Here is a 22,167-nt window from a genome sequence, read left to right on the forward strand (position 1 = left end):
TTGCTTTCCAGTTATTGTCTAAGCCAAAGTTCAGTGGAGTTGAAAAGATAAAGACCATTGGAAGCACGTACATGGCAGCAACAGGATTGAGTGCTACACCCAACCAAGAACAGTATCAGGTACAGAAAAAAAGTTCCTGCTCAATAAAAGTTGTGCTCAAATAAAGCCTAAAATTCCATTCATTAAACAGCAGCCTACATAAAACACTGTGGCCTGAATTTTACTTCTTACTGAGCCTTACTGTGTCTGAATTATTTTCCTTCATATTGCAGTTTTAAAATGCTGCCTGTGTATGTGTTAAGTCTAAATTTGGCTTTCTACTCTAAATATGATATAGCATTTTATTGCTACATCCCAGCAGAAGTAATTGAACTTACGAGTCTAAAGGAGAGTGTAGGAATCACTATTTTCCTTTGAAAGTTGAAAGTGCTGGGTAGCCATATTAACCACACACTTAAACCTTCAGGCTCAATGCTTAAAGCAGATTCCTTTGTTTCTGATGTATTTAATGGAGTAGGATTGGGAACTGCATGCACTCAGTAGAAACGAAGTTCAGAGAAGCAATTCATAACTTTGAAGCAAAGGCCTTGCTTTTGCTGAGATCTTTAGATCACTGGTCAGCAACAGAGACAGCAATAATGAATATCAGTGTGTTCAGTGATAAGGATTAATGTCTCCTGACAAACTTGTGTTCCTTCTAAAGAGAAGCAATTAACACCTGAACTATGGACCTTAATAATCTTGAGGACAAAAAAGAATAATTTCAGATTAGCCCTGACATTCAGTAGAGGGAGGTGAAGAAGATAAAGGAAATGCAAGACTGTAGACTGGAGAAGACACAGAGGAGCTCTTTTCCACTAGTAAATTTAGTGCGTGTGCTGCAAGAAATGTATTGTTTGGGTTATCTCCATAGATGATAAAACAGGAGATCCAAGTCTTAGTATTCCTTTGGTGATTTAGTACACATTTTGAAACAAAATCCATCAAAACGTAGGTCTCTTCAGGCCAGATGCTCCAGGATCCACAGATACTATTGTACCTAGTGTGGCAATGACTGACAGCTAGGCGTATTGCTGAGCACAGCCCTCATTTCAATACAAGAACTCAGGGAAGACTAAGTGCCTAAAGACAGGGTCTGAATATGTCAGCTGGGTAGGAGACTATCTATCTTAGGTAGGAGTGAACTCCATAGGAAACAGAAGGGTTTCATTCATCTAAACAACAGCTCTGGCATGCAGCACTACTGTCCCACCAAGGCTGATGTATGTACTCTATGAATCATCTCACGAAGTTGTCATCTGTCAGTCAACTCTGTCACTTTATCTCAAGGAATATTCAGTCACTTCTTATAGAGATCAGTAAGTCTAACTCTTAAGAAATCATTCTCTTGTCAGAATCCTACCTGGGGCTGTGGGAGCCTGAAAATCAATTCTCTCCTTAGCTTAAGAGGACTCAAACCTGTACACTGTCAATGTATGATAAAAAAATTAAGTCTATAGCCTAGGAACTAATGTGCAGCCTGGAATAGCAAATTACTGAACAGGGGATGGGTTCTTCCCTTCTGTTCCTCCTGCAGTTTGTTCATTTTCAGGTCGTTACACGTTCCCAGATATGCCTGCTTATCTATCTGCCAGATGAGATCAGCTGAGGAACTGTTAAAACTGAATCTCACTGGAGCTTAAGCATTAACAAGGGTGCTGAAATGTGCAACAGTGAGAGGGAGGAGTCCCTGTGGGGCTGACCATAAGCACTATTTATTATTAAGAGGCATAAAAGAGAAACAGGCACTCAGAGAAAATTAATGTACAAATCCTAGGCATACATAGACAGCGAGTGCTGGTGGGATAGGTAATGGCTGATTAGTTGCCTGACAGTCAAAATTCGATATTGATATACTTTGAATGTATATATGCTGCCTTATCATGTAAGTAAAATGCAACATGGTCTGTTGGCCATTGTTTGATCCAAGTGGTGCTGGAGAGAGCATCTACACTAGTTTTCTGCTGCAGCCACCTTGACATTAGGATATCCCTGAGAATTTAAGTGCTTTCACGTTCAACGTATTTTGGATGTGTTCTCACAGGAACTAAAGCTACAGAAAATGATTTCATTCTGTTTGCTTGGCAATTTAGGAACCTGAACGACAGTATATGCACATAGGAACCATGGTGGAGTTTGCATTTGCCTTAGTGGCGAAACTGGATGTCATAAACAAGCATTCATTCAATGACTTCAAGTTACGAGTAGGTACGTATTACAGGGAGTGAGAATACGGAGGAGGGGAGAGAATGTGGCATGGTGTTTGAACAGGTTCAAGTGTTACTAGGACTGACCAACAGGGCCACAGAAGTAGACAGCATCACCTTTACCCTGCTTAAAGGCAACGTCATTGGCTTTGCCCATGAGCATAGCTGCTGCTGGGGCTAGAAGTGCTCCAAGGCAGGAATTCAGAAGAAGCAGTATCACTAAGTAAAGAATGCTTGGAAAATATGACTCCAAGAGTCCAAATGGTTTTACGGTAACTTTGTAATAATTATTCTAGATGTTATTAACTATATAAGTTTTTTTAAGCTTTTCAATATCAAAGGAGATCCTAGATAGGGCTTTGCAAAACTGTATGAATGGCTTTGGAGGACAGCACCTAAAAGGGACAAATGAGGCTGGATTTTGAAATACTTCAGATGTACTAAACTCAAGCAAGCATACAACAATGCTTCCTTCCTGCTGTTAAACATAGGAGGGTATTTCACTTCTTTGTTATTCTGTGTTTATTGACAAATAAGAGCAAAGTTGTCCAGTTGTTGATATTTATTAGGAGTATCACGTTTCAGCTTCTAATTGCTTCTCTTTGTGCTCCACAGCATTAAAAAAAAATACACAGTTGCAGTAAACCATGTAAAGGATATGAGATAAATGAATTCAGATCTGGTCAAGAACTATATGTTCCAAGATCCTTTTTTCCCGATAGCAGTACATAGCAGTTTTACAATGCAATATGTAACTTGGAAAGTGTGAAATGAAAGCATTAAGTAAATATTAGGTACCTACTGAAGTATTTGATTTCCAGTAGTTATTCTCCTTTCTTGATTTTCTTGCTGTGCTGATTGTTTTTCTTCTTGCTTGCTCTTCTTATGTTTATTTCACAGTGCCACCCACTGGCTAAGCTTGCTACTTTCTGACCCAAAATATTCTCATCTTCCTTTTTGTTTCATATTCCTTGTCATAGTTAAAAAATGTGAAAGGAAATCTGAAGTATTCTGCATTCTCAATGTATTCCAGAGTTTATGAAAAACGTGTAGAGATAGTATATTTTTGTACAGAATAAGAGTTCTCTTCTTGCCATAGACAATGTTACATACTTGCAAACATACCAGTATGTCAGTACAGATGGAGCGTCAGCACTGAATCTACAACCTGATTTTATCAGTACTAACTCTTATCATGTAGGGATTAAGAAGGGAACCTTCTAGGGGAAAAAACATACCTACTTGTGATTTAAAAACATTTGCTGTATGTTATGTAGAAGTTAGACTCTTTTGCTTCATGAAATAAAGAAAAGGCAAAAAAAGAAAAAATTAAGGTGATACTATGTCAAAAGCTGCTTTTGTAGCATTAAGCACTGAGTTTGGCTGAAATCTTTTGATTTTTATCTTTTATTTTCCCTGTGTGTGTACCACAGTGATATCTCAGTGGGGAATGAGTTAAGATGAGTTAAAGAGAGGGTAAAGTGTCTGACGGTTTTTGAGCATTCTTTTGTGGTTGTTCAGCATTGAGTTTTCTGGACTGCACACAAACCATATAATTTCCTCCATGCACCATCCATTCTGGAGCTTCATCTGGTTGACCGAAAGTGATAAAAGCAAAATAAGGAGAATAAATCTCCTTTGTCAGATCTTAAGGATCTTATGTAGGGGTTGTTTTTCTGGGTTTTGTTTCATTGGTTGGATCTATCTACCTATCTATTGCTAAATCAATGACAGTCATGGAATCACCTGATATTCATAGGAACTGCCACCACAGAAAAGCATCTTGCTTTGATGTAATCTCCACTTTAAGGACTGAAACCCAAACTGCCATTTGTAAAAGCTTCCCTCAGCGAGCATTCAACCCCAAAACTGTTGCAGCCCACTTGAGGTCTTGGTTTTCAACCTTCATTTGCTGTTAATGCCAAAAATGCTAGTTGTGCCTCAGGAGGTATGCAGGCTGATGTCAGGAAAAAGAGCACCTAGATGATACTTCAGGCATTTCTTCCCTTCTGTTAGCTAAAGCGCTTGATTTATTAGACGAGTTCAGATATACATCCGAGGACACTTTGGCAGAAGGGCTACTTCCTTTTCAGACTGGAATAGAGTCTGATGTTGATTCCCACATAGGCTGATGGTTAGGACATTTTTCTGTGTTGTAGGTGAACTTAATTTTGTTTGTGTTTTTGTCTGAGGCTGCTCGAGCATGGGGATCAGCTTCCCAGAGAATTCCATGAACCCAAGCTGCTAGATGCTTTGGAGTGAGATATCTATCCTCTGTCGGTCCTGCTAAATAGTGCTTGCTGAGCAGTGTTCTCATTTTCATGGAATAATCTAACCTCATTTATTGTGAGAGAAAGGGACAGACTGCATCATCTTTTGTTAAGGAAATCACTTGGTCCTAGAAGATACTAGCAGAAATCTTCATGAAGGGGGAGGAATCTGAACCTGGTTCTCCAGCCCCTGAGGGTATCACTCTGACCACAAGTGGTGATGGGTCAGGAAAAAGGAAAAAGAACTCACTTCCTGCTCATTGCATTTTATGCCAATGTCCCACTGCAGCATCCTGATTTCTGGGCTGTAGCATAGTGCACACCACACGTATCTCTTCAGTATCCAGAGGCAGGAAGACACACAAGTGACCTGGCAATTAACGCAGTGTTGCGAAGCAAGTCACTTCTTGTGTTTAATCCCAAGTGCTTAGACAAATATTTATCAGTTTCTACCTCATCTCCTGTAGAGTTTGCATACTTTTCCACTTTTCTTGACTTAACTGGTACAGAACCTTTTTCATGGTTTTTACAGCCTGGTTGTTAGCCCACGATGCCCTGTTACATGTGATCCACACTGCATGAGCTCTGAGGTGCCTCGGTGCTACAATTGGACTTTAATTTCACTGCATAGATACACATCCCTATTGCTGGTTTCCATCAAGGAACAAACAGAAGTCACTTAATATCTTTTGATTTGGGGATAATTTTAGAAATCCAGACTGTTCAACATGCCAGGGTACAACCATTAACACATGATGCAAACTGACTGCAAGAGAAAACGTGCCCACGATGCAATGGGAACTATCCTATGTTCTTCTTCTCTCTTAGCATCTGCATTTCAGAACTAGCAAATTGTTACTCATACTCCACGCTTAAGGAATACATATACTACAACTATTTCAGATAATACTATAGGCAATCCAGCTTCTGGAATAAGGATTCAAATCCTTGCAATTCATTCACAGTAATTTATTCTACATTTATGAAGAACATTGTAAAATGCATTTGATTTGACTATCAATTATTTCAGAGAGAAGTCCTTTTCCCTGAAAGTAGAAATAAGAAACTCTAGTATACCTGTTTTCCCAGAGAAAGCTGTTCTTCCTACAGATGTTTCTCGTGCCATGTAATAACGGTTGAAAATATCAAAATTATTCAGGGTAGGAAGGAGTTGTAAAGCTAAAAGTAGATTAACTTCTGACATTTCTGTAACATTCTCTTGCCATAAAGGGTTGAAAAAACACTTGTGAACAGGCTATTGGTTGCTATACCTACTAATCAACATGGACCAAATACTTTGTCCAGTGTTACCAGGTGCACTACTTGTCATCATCTGGTGAATATTCTTTTATAATATAAAGTTCTTATGTTTTTCAGGTATTAACCATGGACCTGTAATAGCTGGAGTAATTGGAGCTCAAAAACCACAATATGATATCTGGGGCAATACAGTAAACGTGGCCAGCAGGATGGACAGCACTGGTGTCTTAGATAAAATACAGGTAGTCTTGTTTTGTGCTCATATTTATCTTAATCATGCTTAAAAGTCATCATATATTTATTTGTACATCTAAGAGGTCTGTATTTCTGGGGCTGAAAACACCTACTGTAAAAATGAGCTTTCAAAAGCAGTGATATGTATTATTTTGTTGAAACATGAAGATTAATAATCTTTATGGTTTACTAACTGTATAGATTAGAGACAGACCTGTATAGAAAAGACCTTCATTTATTAACCTTCCAGAGACTTTGTATTCAGGGATCATCTTTTAATTTGCTGCTTGGTGTGCCTAGCAGCACTTTGGTATCTCACCAGGTATGCAACTGAGACCACTCCAAATCTGTGACTGAAACTATTCAGAACTAAATAATGCAGAAGTAGAGCTACTTCCCAGGTGTTGGCCAAGCCTGACAATAGGAGGGATCTCAAAGCAGTGATATCTACAAATACTTGTTTGCTTCACAAAGAAACACAGCTAGTTTGAGAAAACTGATGCTGTTGAACAACCTCTGCCCTGGTGTCCTTGCAGCTGAAATGGCAGGACTGCTTTGGTTTTGATTCACAGTCAGCTGTGTGAAACTGCCAAGAAGCAGCGCTGGAAATGAGAATGTCTTAACCATCCAGTTCATTCACACAGCTCAAGTAGTCACAAAAAGATGGGGAAAATGTTGTTTATTCTAATAAACAGCTCATGTAGCTGAGAAAAAAAATGCTGTGTGAAGATGAACCTCGTTCCTCTGCATATCTACAAGCCCTCTCTTTATGGCCCACAAAAGGGGATATACTGAATTTGATTCTTACTGTATGCAATATATGCTGTGCTTCCAGCAACAGACTAACTTGCATGCTCAGGTGCTCAAACCTAGTATGAATAATTAAGGGACTTCTAAGAATTATAGCAAAACTCTTGTAATTACTCAGGACAGATGTTCTCTTCGTATTCTGCAAGATGAATCTGCTTTGCTCTTTTAACAGTGTTGGATTTGTAACTGTCTTGTTGCAGGTTACGGAAGAGACAAACAATGTCCTGCAAACACTGGGGTACATGAGCACTTGCAGAGGAATAATAAACGTAAAAGGAAAAGGAGAACTGAAGACATACTTTGTACATACAGAGATGACAAGATCCCTTTCACAAGGGAATGTGGCATCTTGAAGAACGCTTGTACATGTCATCGATACCATATTTTCAGGAAAGTATCACGCACTTTTTAACTACATTTTGGCCCTTAACATGCGTGCTATTTTCTGATATGTGGCACTTATTTTAATATGGCTGCAGAATAGTCCCATGAGCCATCATTTTGCACCTTGATATTCCTATGTTCAAGGACAGTCGTGATGTACACAATAGGACTGGAAGATTGTACTGCAACTTGCACTGTTATTCCAAGACAAGAAAAGAAGGAATAGGAATTAAAAGGAGGTAACTCATCGTGAACGGACTAAAAAGAGATGTCGGTGACAAATGTGAGGAAAAAAGGCAATAAAGCTAGGGGTGCATACTATTTCCTGATGCATGGTGTTTTCTGGAAAACACAGTCGCTCCCCAATAGCATCCACTAATCCGGTATTAAAGCATACAGTATTTGTAAATAAGTTTACTTGATCCACACATGATTTGGATGTGATCACCAGTTGCATCTCATAGCCAGGGACACGTTGGGTGGCTTGCTGGCATTCTTTCTGAAGAGAGAACTAACAATGCTGGAATAGTTTTGTACAAACGTGTCAAATGTTTTGAAGCTATTGTCTTTTGTAAGGTTAATTCATTAAAAGTTTATATGTAATTTGTCTTACTGTTTCTGTCTCTTAGTTTTGCTTCCTTCTGTGGCTTCTGTCAATCTACACCTCTGCGTCTTCTGCTGCAGCTGCTGCATTTTATTCAGTGATTAGATATTGAAGCAGGCTGTGGCTTAGTACCTCAGTAGCTTAGGTCATTAATATCTGTAAGATTTGCTACTGCCTTTCAGAAATTGAATCAACTCTATTGGTTTTGGTCCTTCTTGGTATCCTACGCACTTTGCAGTCAGTTGGTCCCTAGCTGATACGGAAGACTTCAAGTCCACAGACGTGAATGAAGTGAGCGGAGGACACTGGAGACATTAGCAGTGTTGCTACTCTACATCTGGCCTGCTGTGCTTCAACAGTAACTAAGAAAAGCTGTAGGAGAGAGGAAACGCTGTGTTTGTTTTGTACTTTGACCACCCCTTCCACCCTTGCATGCCTTTCACTTATCTTTAGGATGCCCGATTTCATGGGATATTTAAAAGAATCAAATTTATCAGAACCTAACTGATATAGTCTGTCTAATTTTGAAGATATATATATATATATATATATATATTTAAAGCTATTTTGTGGATATTCAAGATTAATTTCAATCCTGTTGAATAGTAACTTGCCTATTTTCATAGACAAATGTGAGAGACTGAAAAAGCAGCTAAATATGCTCCTTTGATGGCATCAAAAGATTATTTTTGTTTTGCTATTATCAATACTTGATATTAACATGTTTTTAGCATCGTAACAGCCTAAAAAAGCCAACATCAATTAAGTCTCATATTTAAAAATATAGCTATAATTTTTTTTTTCTGTCCTGGTATTGAAATGTAAAGAGTATTCATTGAACAACCTTTCAGATTTCTCATTCGTGACACATTAATACACATTTGCATTGCATTGGTGTCCTTTCAGAAGGAATTCCCAATATTTCGAATCACAAATATATGTCATCAGGCTGCACAGTCTCACTGAGTGTGGCAAGGTTACCAAGAGCCACCACCTCCCCTCTAGCAAACTGGAATAGCAGTCAATCTTGAAATATCTACATTTGGAGTAAAATAGACAACATGAATTTTTCTCCCTTAAATTGAAAATTAAATTAAATTGGGAAAAATAAAAAGCAACTTAGATTTGGAGAGTACTCTGAGCCTTTAAAACTATTCTAGTATTATCACAGGTCAGAGCAATCATTTCTTACTGTGGATGAAAATCCTGTAAGCTGATTATATTGTACTGTCATATCTATGTGCATCTTTCAGGTATAACCTATACATTCAGGGTTTTGTTTTCATTTGTATTCATGCACATTCTGTGCACCATTAGTAAACCGTGTACCTGATTTGATATACTTGTTTCTATGATTTTTATAGAAGTTAAACACCATTACATTTCTGTAACCCATAAAGCGTTAAATTGTTTGAATGGCTGTGAGTTGACCGGTCCAATGAAGTGTAAAGATAAGTATGTGCTCTCCAAGAACGTGTTGAAAATGCCCTTGTCTGTGACGCTCCGGTGCCCTGGTAATACTCTGGTATTCCCTCATTTTGTACTTGCATTCTGACTCTCGCTACTGTGTAGCCAAATCCTGCTAAAGAACAAAATAAAATGGGCAAAAGATGAATATACGTGTAGTATGATGCCCAAAGAAGGGTGCATATTATCCTTTCTCCAGCCTTTAGTTGCTGAGTATTATTATCTTTCTAGTGCCAAGAAGCTATTTGTATCCAATAAATATTTTTTGTCTTCCAAAGCACTTTACATCTACTGTCTATACTGTTTTATTCATCCCCTGAGAAGATTGACCCAGAGATCCTCTTTCTTCCTCTCCCGAAGAAATTTTATGTTCCTCAGTAACTGGATATAACACTACTTGATTGTCACTATGTAACTTGAAAGTTTTCTGCTAAGGTTTGTGTTCTGTGACTTCCATGCCATAGTTCATAGGTCGCTAGCAAGTCATAAAGGACACGAGTTTCAAAAGCAGAATGCAAGAGTGCACAACGTGAGGCAGCAGCCACACAGTCAATGTTAAGACTGATTTGCTGTGATCTGGGGAAACGAAACCCAAACACGATCACTTTGAGAGTCTGCTGGATTTCTTTGTCAAAGACAATGCTATGCGACAATTTATGGAGGACTGCCAAGGGCAAGGAAGAAAGACTAGGCTTGCAGATAATTTGCTTGATTACAAAAGAAGTTGTGATCACCTGTAAAGTAATACTATTTAAATGCAGTTTCCAAAGACAGACATTAGCATCCTATTTATCCTGTATGTGAAGCGCTATTAATTCTCTTCATATTCCTTTGTCTACCTCATAAACTGTCTACAGACGTTACCTTTTCCCACTGAGGTGCAGCTAGCGGTTTGGCCTGCTTGTTTCTAAACAGATGGCTGTGCACACTCATAGGCAGAGGTGTTGAAAGTCTGTATATTGCTTTCAGAGCCTTGTATCAGGACAAACAATTAGCCATGTCACCAGGAATATTTATATACTGACAGATTTATTGTTTTACACAGTGATTACCTTGTCCTTTGATAATTAATTTTCCTTTTGGTTGTACTTCAGTACGAAGTTTCTTTTCCTCCCGCAACAGACAAGCCTGTCACTCATTCAGGGCCTTGAAGAAAAAGCATCCGTGTGAAATTAATGGCTTGACTTGAGGACCACAGCTATCTCAGTGGAAACTGGACAGTTTTAGAGTCATCTGTGTTTCAGTCTCTTTTTCAAGGATGATGGCTCACAATTTTTGTTGGAAAGGCTGACTCCCCTTCATGGCTCAGGAATGCATGGCATACTGATACATGCTGAGGCCAAACCAGCAAGGACAGGAGCTGAATTGCTGAGCCTTGACTTAACAGCTGCCTAGCCATCTCTGCTGTAAGTGCTGCTAGCTTGAAACAGGTATGTCACCTTGCCGTAGGAAGACTGCTGCTGTGGTATTTCTGCATTTCAATATCTTGTATAGTTACATTTATCTTCTTGAGTCCATCCTGTCACTATCCCTGCACCATCGTCCTCTCCCCTGTGACCATTTGCCTCACAAATTAATTTGAGGAATTTTCTTGCTAAATTTTTCCATCAACCAGTTTGATATTTCCGAACAGTCGCCCTGCCTTTAAGAAACCATTGTAATTATAAAAGCTATAGGAAGAGGAGTGGAGGAGAGAGAATAGTTCAGTTGGAAGGAATGTTCAAAGATCATTTAGCCCAATTGCCTGAGCATTCCAGGGCTCACCAAAAATGAAAGCATGTTACTGAGGGCACTGTCCAAATGCCTCTTAACACTGAAAGGCACAGGGCATCACCACCTCTCTAAGAAGTCTGTTCCAACGTTTCAACACTCACAGCAATGGTGACCAGGGACTAGAGCCTGGCACCTCACTCTGCACTTCCCCTTCTTAGGGACCTGTAGAAAGCAATGAGGTCACTTCTCAGCCTCCTCCAGACTAGATAACCCAAATGTCCTTTAACCAGCTTTGCTGCCCTCCTCTAGATGTTTTCAAGAGCCTTAAAATCCACTACTAGGTCTGTAGTTCCCTAGATCATCTCTTGTGCCCTTTTCTTTTAGTGACCACAAATGAAAAATCACTGCTTCTCAAGTCACGGTGCTCCAAATTAGAAGACCAGGCAGTCCAAGATCTATTATTAATATTAAGCTAAGGCAAAAAGTCATTCAGTGCCTTCACCACTTTCTCATCCCTACTTGTTATCTGACCACTTTCATCAAGTATCAATCCAATCTTTTCTTTTGACCTCCTGTTGCAATTGACATACTTAGAAAAAGATTTTCTGTGTATCTGACACCACAGTAGCCACAGTCAACTAGGACAAGCTTTTGTTTTTCTCATTCTTTTTCATGCAGATGCAAACTGACATCCTGTACTCTCCCTCTGGAGCCAGACCTTGCTTCTAAAGCTCATGTATTTTCTTTTTCTGCCCTATTTCCAGGAGGAGTTTCCTCTTCAGGCTGGCCACTCTTCTGCCTTGCTTGACAGACTTGCAGAACAGTGGGATTAACAGCTCCTGTGATCTTAAATCCTCTCAGTCAGTCTTGCCAAGTTGTAGGCAAAGAAACATTTTTGCCATTGCGACAGGTGGATCTCATCAGGCACCAAATCGTAGATGTCTCTTCTTGTCTTAAAGAGTTTGCCATGACTATAAAACCCAGAATACTGGTGGAGGCACCAGTCCTGGAGCTAGGCATTAAGTCACCTATGACTACTTGCTGCTGCTTCTTCACAGCACCAGTCTTAATTTTGCTGCTGAGGGGTTACCTGACCCTGGTGGAAAAACTCACAGATACCTTTTCTTTCATCTTTTTCAAATCCCTTGTCTGCCATACCCAAAGCAGAATGAGAGAAAAACATTTCAAATGTGACGTCAGGAATCCTGTGTAGCTTAGTACAGATTTCTGGTGAACAATTTCGTATGGCTCTATTTACAGCTACAGCTTCAGCTGAGCAGCTTTTTATAAAACGGTCTGCAGCCTCTCTGTACTTGTACTAAACTACAAAACAGCACTTGCACAGTGGCATACATATCTCTGTGTAGGAAGCTGATGTCAGACAGCTATTGTATTTAAAACTCTACTGCTCACATATACTGTGGTAATTTGACTAATGCTGTATGGAGACCCTAATTGGTAGAGGGATATTATTAGATAAGCAGATGGAAATTGTCACGAATGATTAAAAGTGTATAGAGTACAATTTCTCTCTATTACACTTGAAGGAAGATGCTAGCTACACTGTTCAGTTTATTAGTGAATGGAGAATGGAAGCCTTATAGTAGAAATGCGAGGTTTACATCATACGTGGGCTCAAGATGCCTACAGGAATTTGTTATAAAGATTTTGGTTATCCTGAATGCTCTGTTTTTAAATAAAAATCAAAATGTCCAAAAAGACTGCTGTTGAAAGAGCTTGCCAAAAAATACTAACAATTAAAATAATGGAAGTGTTGTACCTATGGCTCTAATACCGCAGCTGCCAAAAAGAGCAGCAACACAGATTAATCACAGAATACCCTGAGACGGAGGGGACCCATAAGGCTCGCTCCTGCCTCCACACAGACCGTACGTCAGAGGGCAGCGTCCAAACACGTGTATTAATATAAGAGAAGCAAAAATGGATACTGAGACTACGAGCCAGCTGATACTGGAGTAGAGCAATCCTAGAGCTAATCTCTAGAGCGGCGTTGCTCACTTTCAGTGCCCCAGAAGTGAGCATGCAAGAGTGGTCTTGCTCTGACAGACCGCTCCACCCCCGAGGCTGCCCGCTTTCGCCCCTCGCCGACCCGTTCTGTGACGCCGTAAGAAGGCACGCCGTTACTGGGTAACGGCAACATGGCGTCCCACGCCGCAGCGGGAACAGGGGAGCAAGGAGGGGACGGGGAGAATGGCGGCAGCGGGCAGAGGAGCAGGCGCCCGCCTCCCGTCTCCTCTCTGTCCGCCTTCAGCTACATCCCGCCGCGGCGTGAACACCCCGCGGAGCTCAGCTACTTCCACAGGGCGGCCCAGGTGAGGGGCGGCTGGGCAGGGGTACAGGCGGGCTGATGGACCTGGCAGGGAGGATGTCTGTCTAAGCTGTATGGAATTGGCAGCCATGTGCTAGTACCTTTGTTTACAATACAGAATCTGCTTTCACACTCCCAGTGACATGGTTTGTAAAACAAACAAACAAAAACTGCTCCTGTGGCGTGGAAATGGACAGTGCTAACTGCTGTTCCATCGTTTCCTTCACAGCTCAGGCCTTGGTCAATGGGGATGAACCATACTTGACCCATTCTTCTGCACAGTTAAGACATTAGACCACTGGATATTTTCAGTATATGTGGATAAGCGAATTTATTCCTCTTTTTGACTTGAAGAGCTGAAAAAGCTATGTTGGAGACTGAAGCAGAGAGAAATTATGAAAGATGCTATACCGTGTGTCCCAAAGCCAGAAATTTCCACCTCTTTAGTGAGAACTGTTGGTGACAGGTGGATGGTTGGAGGGAACGATCTTGTAGGTCTTTTTCTACCTTGGTGATTCTATTATTCTACTCCCTGTACTGTTTTACATAAGTTATTATAGACAGTTCATGTCCTACTTCCCCTTCAATGACATGGAGAAAAGTTCTACTTTTTGTGTGGTTGGGATATTACTGTATATTAGGAAAATGCTTAGCCTCAGAAGCAGTACACAGAGGATGCCCATCCACCTTGGTCTGCATTTAAAATCAAAGAGAAACAATAGCAAAGAGTTATCAGGATTTTGAGCACAGAATTGTCTGGGACAGGAAAATCAAATCACCTCTCCACATGGCAGAACCAGGTAGTGGATCTATGCTTCCCAAAGAAACCTGTGGTTACAGTGGCATACTAGCTTTCTATCCAAAAATTTCAACAGATAGCAAGGAAAAATGAGGTAATTTGACAGAAAGGAAATGTCAAAGGTGAACAGACTAAAAATAAAAATAAATAATCACATATCATTCAGTATTTTCATTGCAGATTATTTTAAAAGAATGAACCAAACTTGCTAATAGTAGCTTAGATGTACTACAGTTGTCATACTGTAATGTTATATGTCTGCTGCTTTACCATTGAATCCTCTGTGTATATTCTGTAATCTGTGAATTTAAATAGGACTGTTATTTCGCCATTTTTTCTCTTTTTCTAAAGACAGGAGGGGTTTCCACTTATGATTCCATTTTTAAAAGACCAGAGGGTTACAATGAAAAACTTCACCGATGTGACAGAGAACATGCAAAGAGTCGTGGTCTTAACATTAATGATGAGGTAATCCTTTGATAATTTCAAAATGATTTTTGTTAAAGGTACTTACATGTTTTAACATGGCTGGAGTTTATTAGCAAGTGAAGATACCTGAGCTAGCCCCTGCTCTTTGTGTCCTGTAGATTTCCAGATCAAAACCTTATTTAAGTTTAGAAGTGAGGGAAAGATATATGCACAGGGAGACAAACACTCTGTGTTACAGTTTCTGGACAACTTCTGATCAGTCTCTACCACTCTAGAGTTTGCAGTTGTGGTTGTCCTGCAGCTACCTTTACAATGCTGAAAAGTCTTATGCCTGAGATTGCTGGAGCCAGGGGTTCCATCTCAACCCCAACCATGTGATATCCTCCTTCCCTGCACCTTACTGTGTTAATCCATGTTTGCTGAGACATCCCAGGTCTCTAAAACTGGTGTATTTGTTGATTAAATTTACACTAGGTTGCTCTGCAGGAAGGAAAATCGTAGGGAGTCATGCAAAATAGAGGTCAATCAGAAAACCACGGACATGCCTGGAAATGGCTAACTGAAGCAAGAGCATTCAAGGACAGCAGAATTTGGGTTTAGTGTGTAGCCTGATAAGTCAGAAAGTATGCAACCATATTTTTAAACAGCTGCCTGGGAAGTAGAAATATTATATATACTTAGATATATACTTTTTCCTTGTAGCATATGAATAATACATACATATGCACACTCACAGAGGCAGAGGATGTAAAAAAAAAAAAGATGAAGTACAACCTCTGTGTATTAATGGCCTTGAAACTGCAGTGGATTAATTAGATGGAGAGATGATGATAGACTAAGAATTGTTGCCTGTGTTAGATATGATAGAGGTAGTGAGAGAGAAAAACACTTAAAATTACTGTAATTGCTGTGAAATAAAACTGTTAAGATTTTGGGACAAAGGCCACTACTTGTAATTCCTCTAACTAGCAGCTATATGTGCAAGACATTTCACTGCATAGTCATTATGCCCTTCGGTTCTGTCTGTCTGTCAGTGCAGGGAATATTAGGTACACTCAAAGGAATCACAGAAGTGCCTCTTAACATTAACTGCTTCTGCCTCGTAACTCACCTGCAAATCAGCATGAGGCCAAAAGCCATGTAAATGATCACTAATGACAAAGGAACCAATCTCACCACCTCCTAGCAAGTATCAAGCTCGATATCCAAGTGAGACATTCGTGTAGAACGAGTTCTATTAATGCAGCATTAAGGTTTCTTTCTTACTCAGATTTTGCATCCCTTCATTATAAGCAAAGTCACTTTCTTAAATATCTACTTGCTAAAGCAAGTGTTTATAGGCCAGAATGTGTGCTAGTCCTGCTGGGCAATGCACACAAGTGACTCTGCCTAGGAACTGTTCTGAACAGGTGTCTCTTAATCCAGTCCTTTAATTAGCATGGAGGAGCATCAAAGCCACAGCTGTTAAATGGTGCAACATGATCCTCATGCGTGGGATGACACCCAGTGCTGGACTTAACCATAACTAAATGCAGGTCACGTACTCAGCTCCTGCTCCTTAGTTACCTCAGTGGCTCTCACAGACCTTGCATAATACCAACTATTTCATGAAACGTAATAATTAACGATGCCAAAATTGACATCTTTGTAATACAACACTGAAAAGAGACAGGTGGAATTTTCTACAGTATGCTTCTTTCTTTGAAGTGGAAAAAACCCAAATCACTACAAGCAAGCCTTTCCTTTCCGGCAGAGCGTGGGCACACCCTGGGAATCCAACAGTACAATCACAGATAGCTCAGTTTAGCTGCACATAATGCAGTGACTACAGCGAGAGTGTTTGCACATGGTTGCTATTGCTGATTTCAAGTGTTAACAGTGATAGAATTACATGCTGTGAAGGCATATAATGGGATAGTTTCCAGCCAACTGTGGAAAATTTGATATCTGCTGAATGCAGAACACTTAAAAATCATGGAATACTGCTGCATAGTCACTGCTGTGCTACCAAGGATGCTGAAAACTGAATCTTACTTTTTTTAAAAGGAAAAATGAACTACCAGAGTAGTACTGCCACTTGTCATTGGCACTGTAAATCCTTTATGACTAGTGAAGACTGTTGGGTGGTGCAGAGGCTGTCTCACCTGCATATCTGGTATGATCATGGAGCAGATCCTCCTGGAAATTATGCTAAGGTACATGGAAGACACAGAGGTGATTTATGACTGCCATCATGGCTTCACTAAGGGCAAGTCATGCCTATCAATTTTGGTGGCCTTCTACAGCAGGCTTGCAACACTGGTGGTTAAGGGAAAAGCAGCTGATGTCACCTGTGTGGACTTGTGCAGAGCATTTGATACCGGCTTGCACAACATCCTTGACTCTAAAACTGGAGAGATCTGTTTGGCAGTCACTTGGTAGATAAGGAATTGGCTGGATGGCTGTAAATAGCTGCAGTGAACGATGTGGTGTCAGGTGGAGACAAGTGATGTTCCTTGAGGTCAGTATTGGGATTGGCGCTATTTAACACCTTTGTCAGTTACGTGGAGAGGGCAGTTGGGTGCATCCTCAGCAAATTTTCTGATTACACTAGAGGGAAGTAATACCTTCCAGAGGGACCTGGACAGGCTTGAGAGGTAAGTTTAACAAGGTACTGGGGCCTGTCCTATTCAGTATCTTTATTGATGACCTGGACAAGAACACTGAGTGAGAGTCAGTAAGTTTGCAGATAACACCAAGGTGGCAGGAAGTGTCTTAGTTTCTCCTGTGTAACTGGAGTTAAGTCTAGAGGGAACGGCCTCAAGTTTTGCCAGGGGAGATTCAGATTGGACATTAGGAAACACTACGTTTCTGAAAGAGTGATCAGGAGCTGGAATGGGCTGCTCAGGGAGGTGGTGGAGCCACCAACCCTGGAGGTGTTCAAGAAATGTTTGGACATGGTGTTGAAGGACATGGATTAGAGAGAGCTGTTGGTGATAGGTGGATGGTTGGACTGGATGATCTTGTAGATCTTTTCCAGCCCCCGCGTGATTCTGTGAGTCTATACATATGCAGCTGTACTTTCTGTCTTGATAAAGGAGTTTGAAAATGGATTTCAAGATTGCTGAAGAAGTCATCAATCTTTTGACTTATTTGTGACTCCATTTTCAGTCGACACAAATAAATATACTACTTGCAAATTGTCAGATGGAATGTATAGAGCAGCAATCCAAAATTTGATCATATCTCTTTACCAGACTTCTGTAAGCCCAGAGAGAAATATCCCTCACCACACAACCATGTCTTATTCATGTCACCACTTTTGGAAATACGTACATTTGTGAACAGCTCTTCTCAGGGATGAAGCACAGGAGGAGTAAAATCTCATCAACAATTTCTGAGGAACACTTTGAGAGCTCACAAAGAATGGCAGCCACTACTATCGTACCAGCCTGGAATGTTCACAAAGTCACATCTTCCACTAGTTTTTGCTGGTGCAGATTATTATGAGCACAGCGTGCAATCTTTGGTTAATTCCTAGTGACAGTGCATAGCTAATGTTGATGGCTGTCCTGAAAAAGTCTGTTTTGTAGCTGAGGATTTGCTCTATTACACAATGTTATCGTGCTCTTTGTATTGGTTGTAGTTTCAATGGAAATCATGAAATCATTAGGGGGCATTGCTTTTGGAGCAACCTAGAGCAGCCCTAGATAGTTCTTTTGCAGTCAGTGAAGCCCAGGCAAGCCAAACGAGCGGACACTCATGGACTAGGTGATGAGTGGATTGAGAGCAACCCTGAAGATAATTGTGTGGGGTTCTTGGTTGTTAAGAAGCTCAGTATGAGTCAGCAGCTCAGAATGTTTCTATTCCCACCATTCTTCTCAACTGTTGATTTTTGTTCTGGTAGGATCGAAAGGTGATGAACAGAATGGCATTTAATGGGGTGGTACTTGATGAGGAGGAGAGCTGGCAGGAGAGTTGAAAGAATGGTTGCTTGTTCTCTTTTTATTTGAAAAAGAAGGGCTTTTAGCATCCTTCCAGCAACCTCAGGTTTAGATTTGCCGATCTTTTGGGATGTGTTACACCTGACAAGATTGCCCTCCATTGCACCTGTGCTTCACCTTGCATTCTCACAGGAAATGTGGTGGTTCATGTGCTTCACAGGTTCTATCATAAATTTTAATATGACTCAGACTTGTGTTGTAGCAAAGAGCTCATTTGTTTGCACCTGAACTGTGGTGTGGGTCTGCATTTTTGGTTCTCCTTGTAGGTGTTATTTACACTGTAGTACTAGGTAAACACGTTGGGGACCAAGGCTTACTGTGTTAGCCAGTGTGCAAACATACAAGCAGCCTGATAAATCTGAGACCTTTGCCTAGGGAAAGCAAAACAAACAAATCCTGCCTGCCTTTCCCTTCTGACTAGAGCTCTCTGTTGCTGCAGCACAGGAAGGAACTGCAGATTGCAGATAGTAATTGTATGGCCACTTAAAATGCAGTTTATTAAGGACAGGCTTAGAATAATCTTGTCTTGGGTGGATTATTTTTTACCAATTTGACTTATTATCATTGCAGAGCAGTTATTTCTGTAATCTTACAGCTACAAACCATTTTAGTAAAACCTTTCCTTGTGTGGAAATCTAGTAGCATACGCTTCATGTCCCGTGGGGAATGGTTGCATGGGCCAGTAGTGGTTGTGCAGTTCTTTAGGCTTCTTGTATGTGTGTGTGTAGTTGTTTCACTGAGTTTGCAAGCAGTATATGTGTTCCTGGAATAAGGTACACAAATCAGATCTTTATTTTTCTAATTGTGCAAGTCAGTGCACAAGTGAAGAAAGAATGAAAATGAAATCTGAGCTATTTTCCACTAATGCGGTGTTTGCTTTGCCAGTAATCACACTGGGTGTGAGGTTGTGTACGTTTTGTGTGTTGGGTGTGTGTAGGGGTGTGTGTGTGTGTGTGTGTGTGTGTGTGTGTGTATGTATGTGGTGGTGGGGTACAACTCCGTGTCTTCTCATCATCCAGTGATACTATTAATATACATAAAAACTAGGTTAGGAATGGAACAGTGAGAGTGCAGATCACTGCTACATAAATATACCTTTACATAGCAGATGCTGTACGGTTCCATCTGTTCTTTTGCCCCCATCCACAGTACTTTTAGCAGTAGTTAACTGCCAAATATTCATTCTGTGATATTCTCACAAGGAGAACATTACATTTTCACAGGAAATGGCAAGACCTGTCGCTGTTTTGTCATCTTCAGAGTATGGGAGACACATAAGCAAGCACACAGATCTGCTGATCCGAAGTCATGCAAGGATTAATTGTGTGCAGGCAGAGTTCTACAGGAAAAATGGCATCACCTGCTTATTGGAAAAACATTCTCCAACACTGGATCCATGCTAAAACCTCTTACAGCTGACACTGGCAGCAACATTTGCGTGCAAAGAAACATGTCAAAATGCAAAATAGTGCTTCTGCCTTTTCCTTTGCGTTTTCATTAATGAAAATGACGTATATGAAATAACTGCACTTTTCCTCACGCTGATTCAAATGTATGTATGTTTTCTCCTTGTAGTCTCTTAAAAGTCTCATATAGAACATCCATAAAATCTGAACATTGTAGGAAACAAAACTGGAAATTAAATCTGTTGGGTCAACAGCTGTCTGTGCTATTTCGGGCAGTAACTCCACATAATTGTTCACGGACTTAACGTTAAATTTGCTCCTCAGGGTATCAGTGGTCACTGATTTCTCACAACTTAAGAGTTCTCAATCCCTACAAAATCAGTGTCTTTTTTTTCTGCATGGCAGCTAGAACAGTAACACAACCTGGATTTTCCAAAATGAATGAGCAAGTAAAGAAATGATCTGATTTCTCGAAGTACCAAGGAATTTCAGTAGACTTCAAGTGGAAGTGAAGTTAGGGAACTTCTCAGTGCTTAGCATGGAAAAAGACACTAAAATTTGGGTTTACATAATTTTAGGCATCATTTTGCTGACTTCGGTTAAAAAAAATGTCTTCGGAAGGATTGATCTGTCAAAAGAAAAATCACTTTTGATTCTTTACCCAATGCTTTACTACTAAGAGAGCAATAACTAATTTGTTTGGTAAAAAGGATTAAAAACCACCAACAACACAAGTCACTTAAAAGCTATGTTTAAATGTCATATCCCACTTTAACACCTGCCTCCTTCTGTTCACACTGAATCTCAGAGAGGAGTTTTAAGATAATTTCAGGAAAAGAAAACATCTTCTCCAGGGTGTGCATCCTTGTGGTTCTGTGGTGCCATTGATCCTGTCGTTGTTGAAAGCTGACACAGTATTGATACTGTTCAATACTAAACATTTAGCCAGACCAATCACACTTGCTTAAGGATTGGAAGTACACAGCATTGACTGAGACTGTACTTCTGTCAAATACTTAAATAGGAAACAAGTCTGCTAGGAAAAAATAATACACATAACTACTTCAGCTAGAGCCTGGATATGCAGTAAGCTAGGCAAGCAATTGAGCATTTGGTATGATGTGAAGAGCTGAGTATACAGAGCAGTCCATTTTTAAGAGATGTTTGTCACTTCCAGTATTTACAACTCATAATGTCCCCTCTTTCAATGAGTAATGGCTACAGATGAGGGCAGTAACTGCTACATTCCTTTTCAGCAATAAATACTTCATTAAAGAAATCCAGCAGCATTAAATGAAAAGGAATCACACTCAGAATGAATGAAGTGAGAAAGGAATGTTTTCTAACAACACCAGAATGCTTTATCAAGGCTATCACAAGTGAAGAATCACAAGTGAGACAAAATATGGCTGCATTCTATAGATGTTATTTTTAGTTTGGTACAGGCAGTACAAGTTACTTCATTCAAAAAGTCTTTCTATACTTACAAACCATCTGTGTTCGAATTACAACGGGAAAAGATGTTTGAAACACTACCACCTTATGGCCAATGTGAGAAACGTGCATCTCCAGATGACTTCCACCGCAAAGAAAGAAGTGAGTTATCAAGATGATAGCAGCATTTTACTTATCTCAGTAAAATCACCAGTTTACTTATTTCTTTGCATACGTCATCCACTTCTCTTTCAGTACCATCTCACCCTCACTTTTGCATGTTTCTCGCATGTTTTTGCTCCTATGACTTGCTTCTCATTCGGTTGTGACTGACTTCTTTTAATGCTCAGTGTCAAAAGAATACAGTTATAAAAGTTTTCTGTAAAGCAGTGCTATTTAGTGAACAGCACTCTACAACTCCCAGGTTCATGTAACGAGCTATGCTTGTATGCCTACTGCAGATTTTAGTTCTGTAAAACACTTGGAAACATCACACAAAAAGATGGGAATTAATTGCATAATTTCTTTGTATACTGTCAAGAAAAAAACTGATTGATTGGTATGTAACATGGCACATTTTGTACATTCAACAACAGCTAGTAACCTTAAATAGCTTTATCTGTCAGTCAACAGTTGTGAGATAGAACCAGTGAAAATACAAAGAAAATGCAGTAGTGACTACTACTAGTGGTCAGGCACTGGAATGGCCTGCCTAGGGAGGTGGTTGAGGCACCATCCCTAGCGCTGTTCAAGAAGCGTTTAGATGAGGTGCTAAAGGACTTAATTTAGTAGTTGGGTA

At 40.1% G+C, this 22,167-nt stretch overlaps 2 protein-coding genes across 2 annotated transcripts in view; both read left to right on the forward strand.

Annotated features, from left to right (window-relative positions):
* The window catches only part of ADCY2 (adenylate cyclase 2), a 181,885-nt gene extending 172,363 nt beyond the window's left edge, over positions 1-9,522 (forward strand). Inside the window, exons 21-24 of the mRNA XM_065752817.1 lie at positions 12-119; positions 2,133-2,247; positions 5,894-6,018; positions 7,021-9,522. Coding sequence (XP_065608889.1) covers positions 12-119; positions 2,133-2,247; positions 5,894-6,018; positions 7,021-7,173 — 501 coding nt within the window. The 3' untranslated portion in view covers positions 7,174-9,522. The remainder of the gene's footprint in view (positions 1-11; positions 120-2,132; positions 2,248-5,893; positions 6,019-7,020) is intronic.
* A 3,625-nt stretch (positions 9,523-13,147) lies between these two features.
* On the forward strand, positions 13,148-20,307 carry CFAP90 (cilia and flagella associated protein 90). Its single transcript, XM_065752853.1, has 3 exons — positions 13,148-13,321; positions 14,468-14,584; positions 19,752-20,307. Exons 1-3 carry the CDS (start codon positions 13,148-13,150, stop codon positions 19,929-19,931), a joined length of 471 nt encoding a protein of 156 aa, XP_065608925.1. The 3' UTR covers positions 19,932-20,307.
* The last annotated feature ends 1,860 nt before the right edge of the window (positions 20,308-22,167 follow it).

Source organism: Cyrtonyx montezumae, unplaced genomic scaffold (genome assembly GCF_038088225.1).
Source record: "Cyrtonyx montezumae isolate F1298 unplaced genomic scaffold, pur_monq_1.0 scaffold_8, whole genome shotgun sequence".
NCBI lineage: Eukaryota > Metazoa > Chordata > Aves > Galliformes > Odontophoridae > Cyrtonyx > Cyrtonyx montezumae.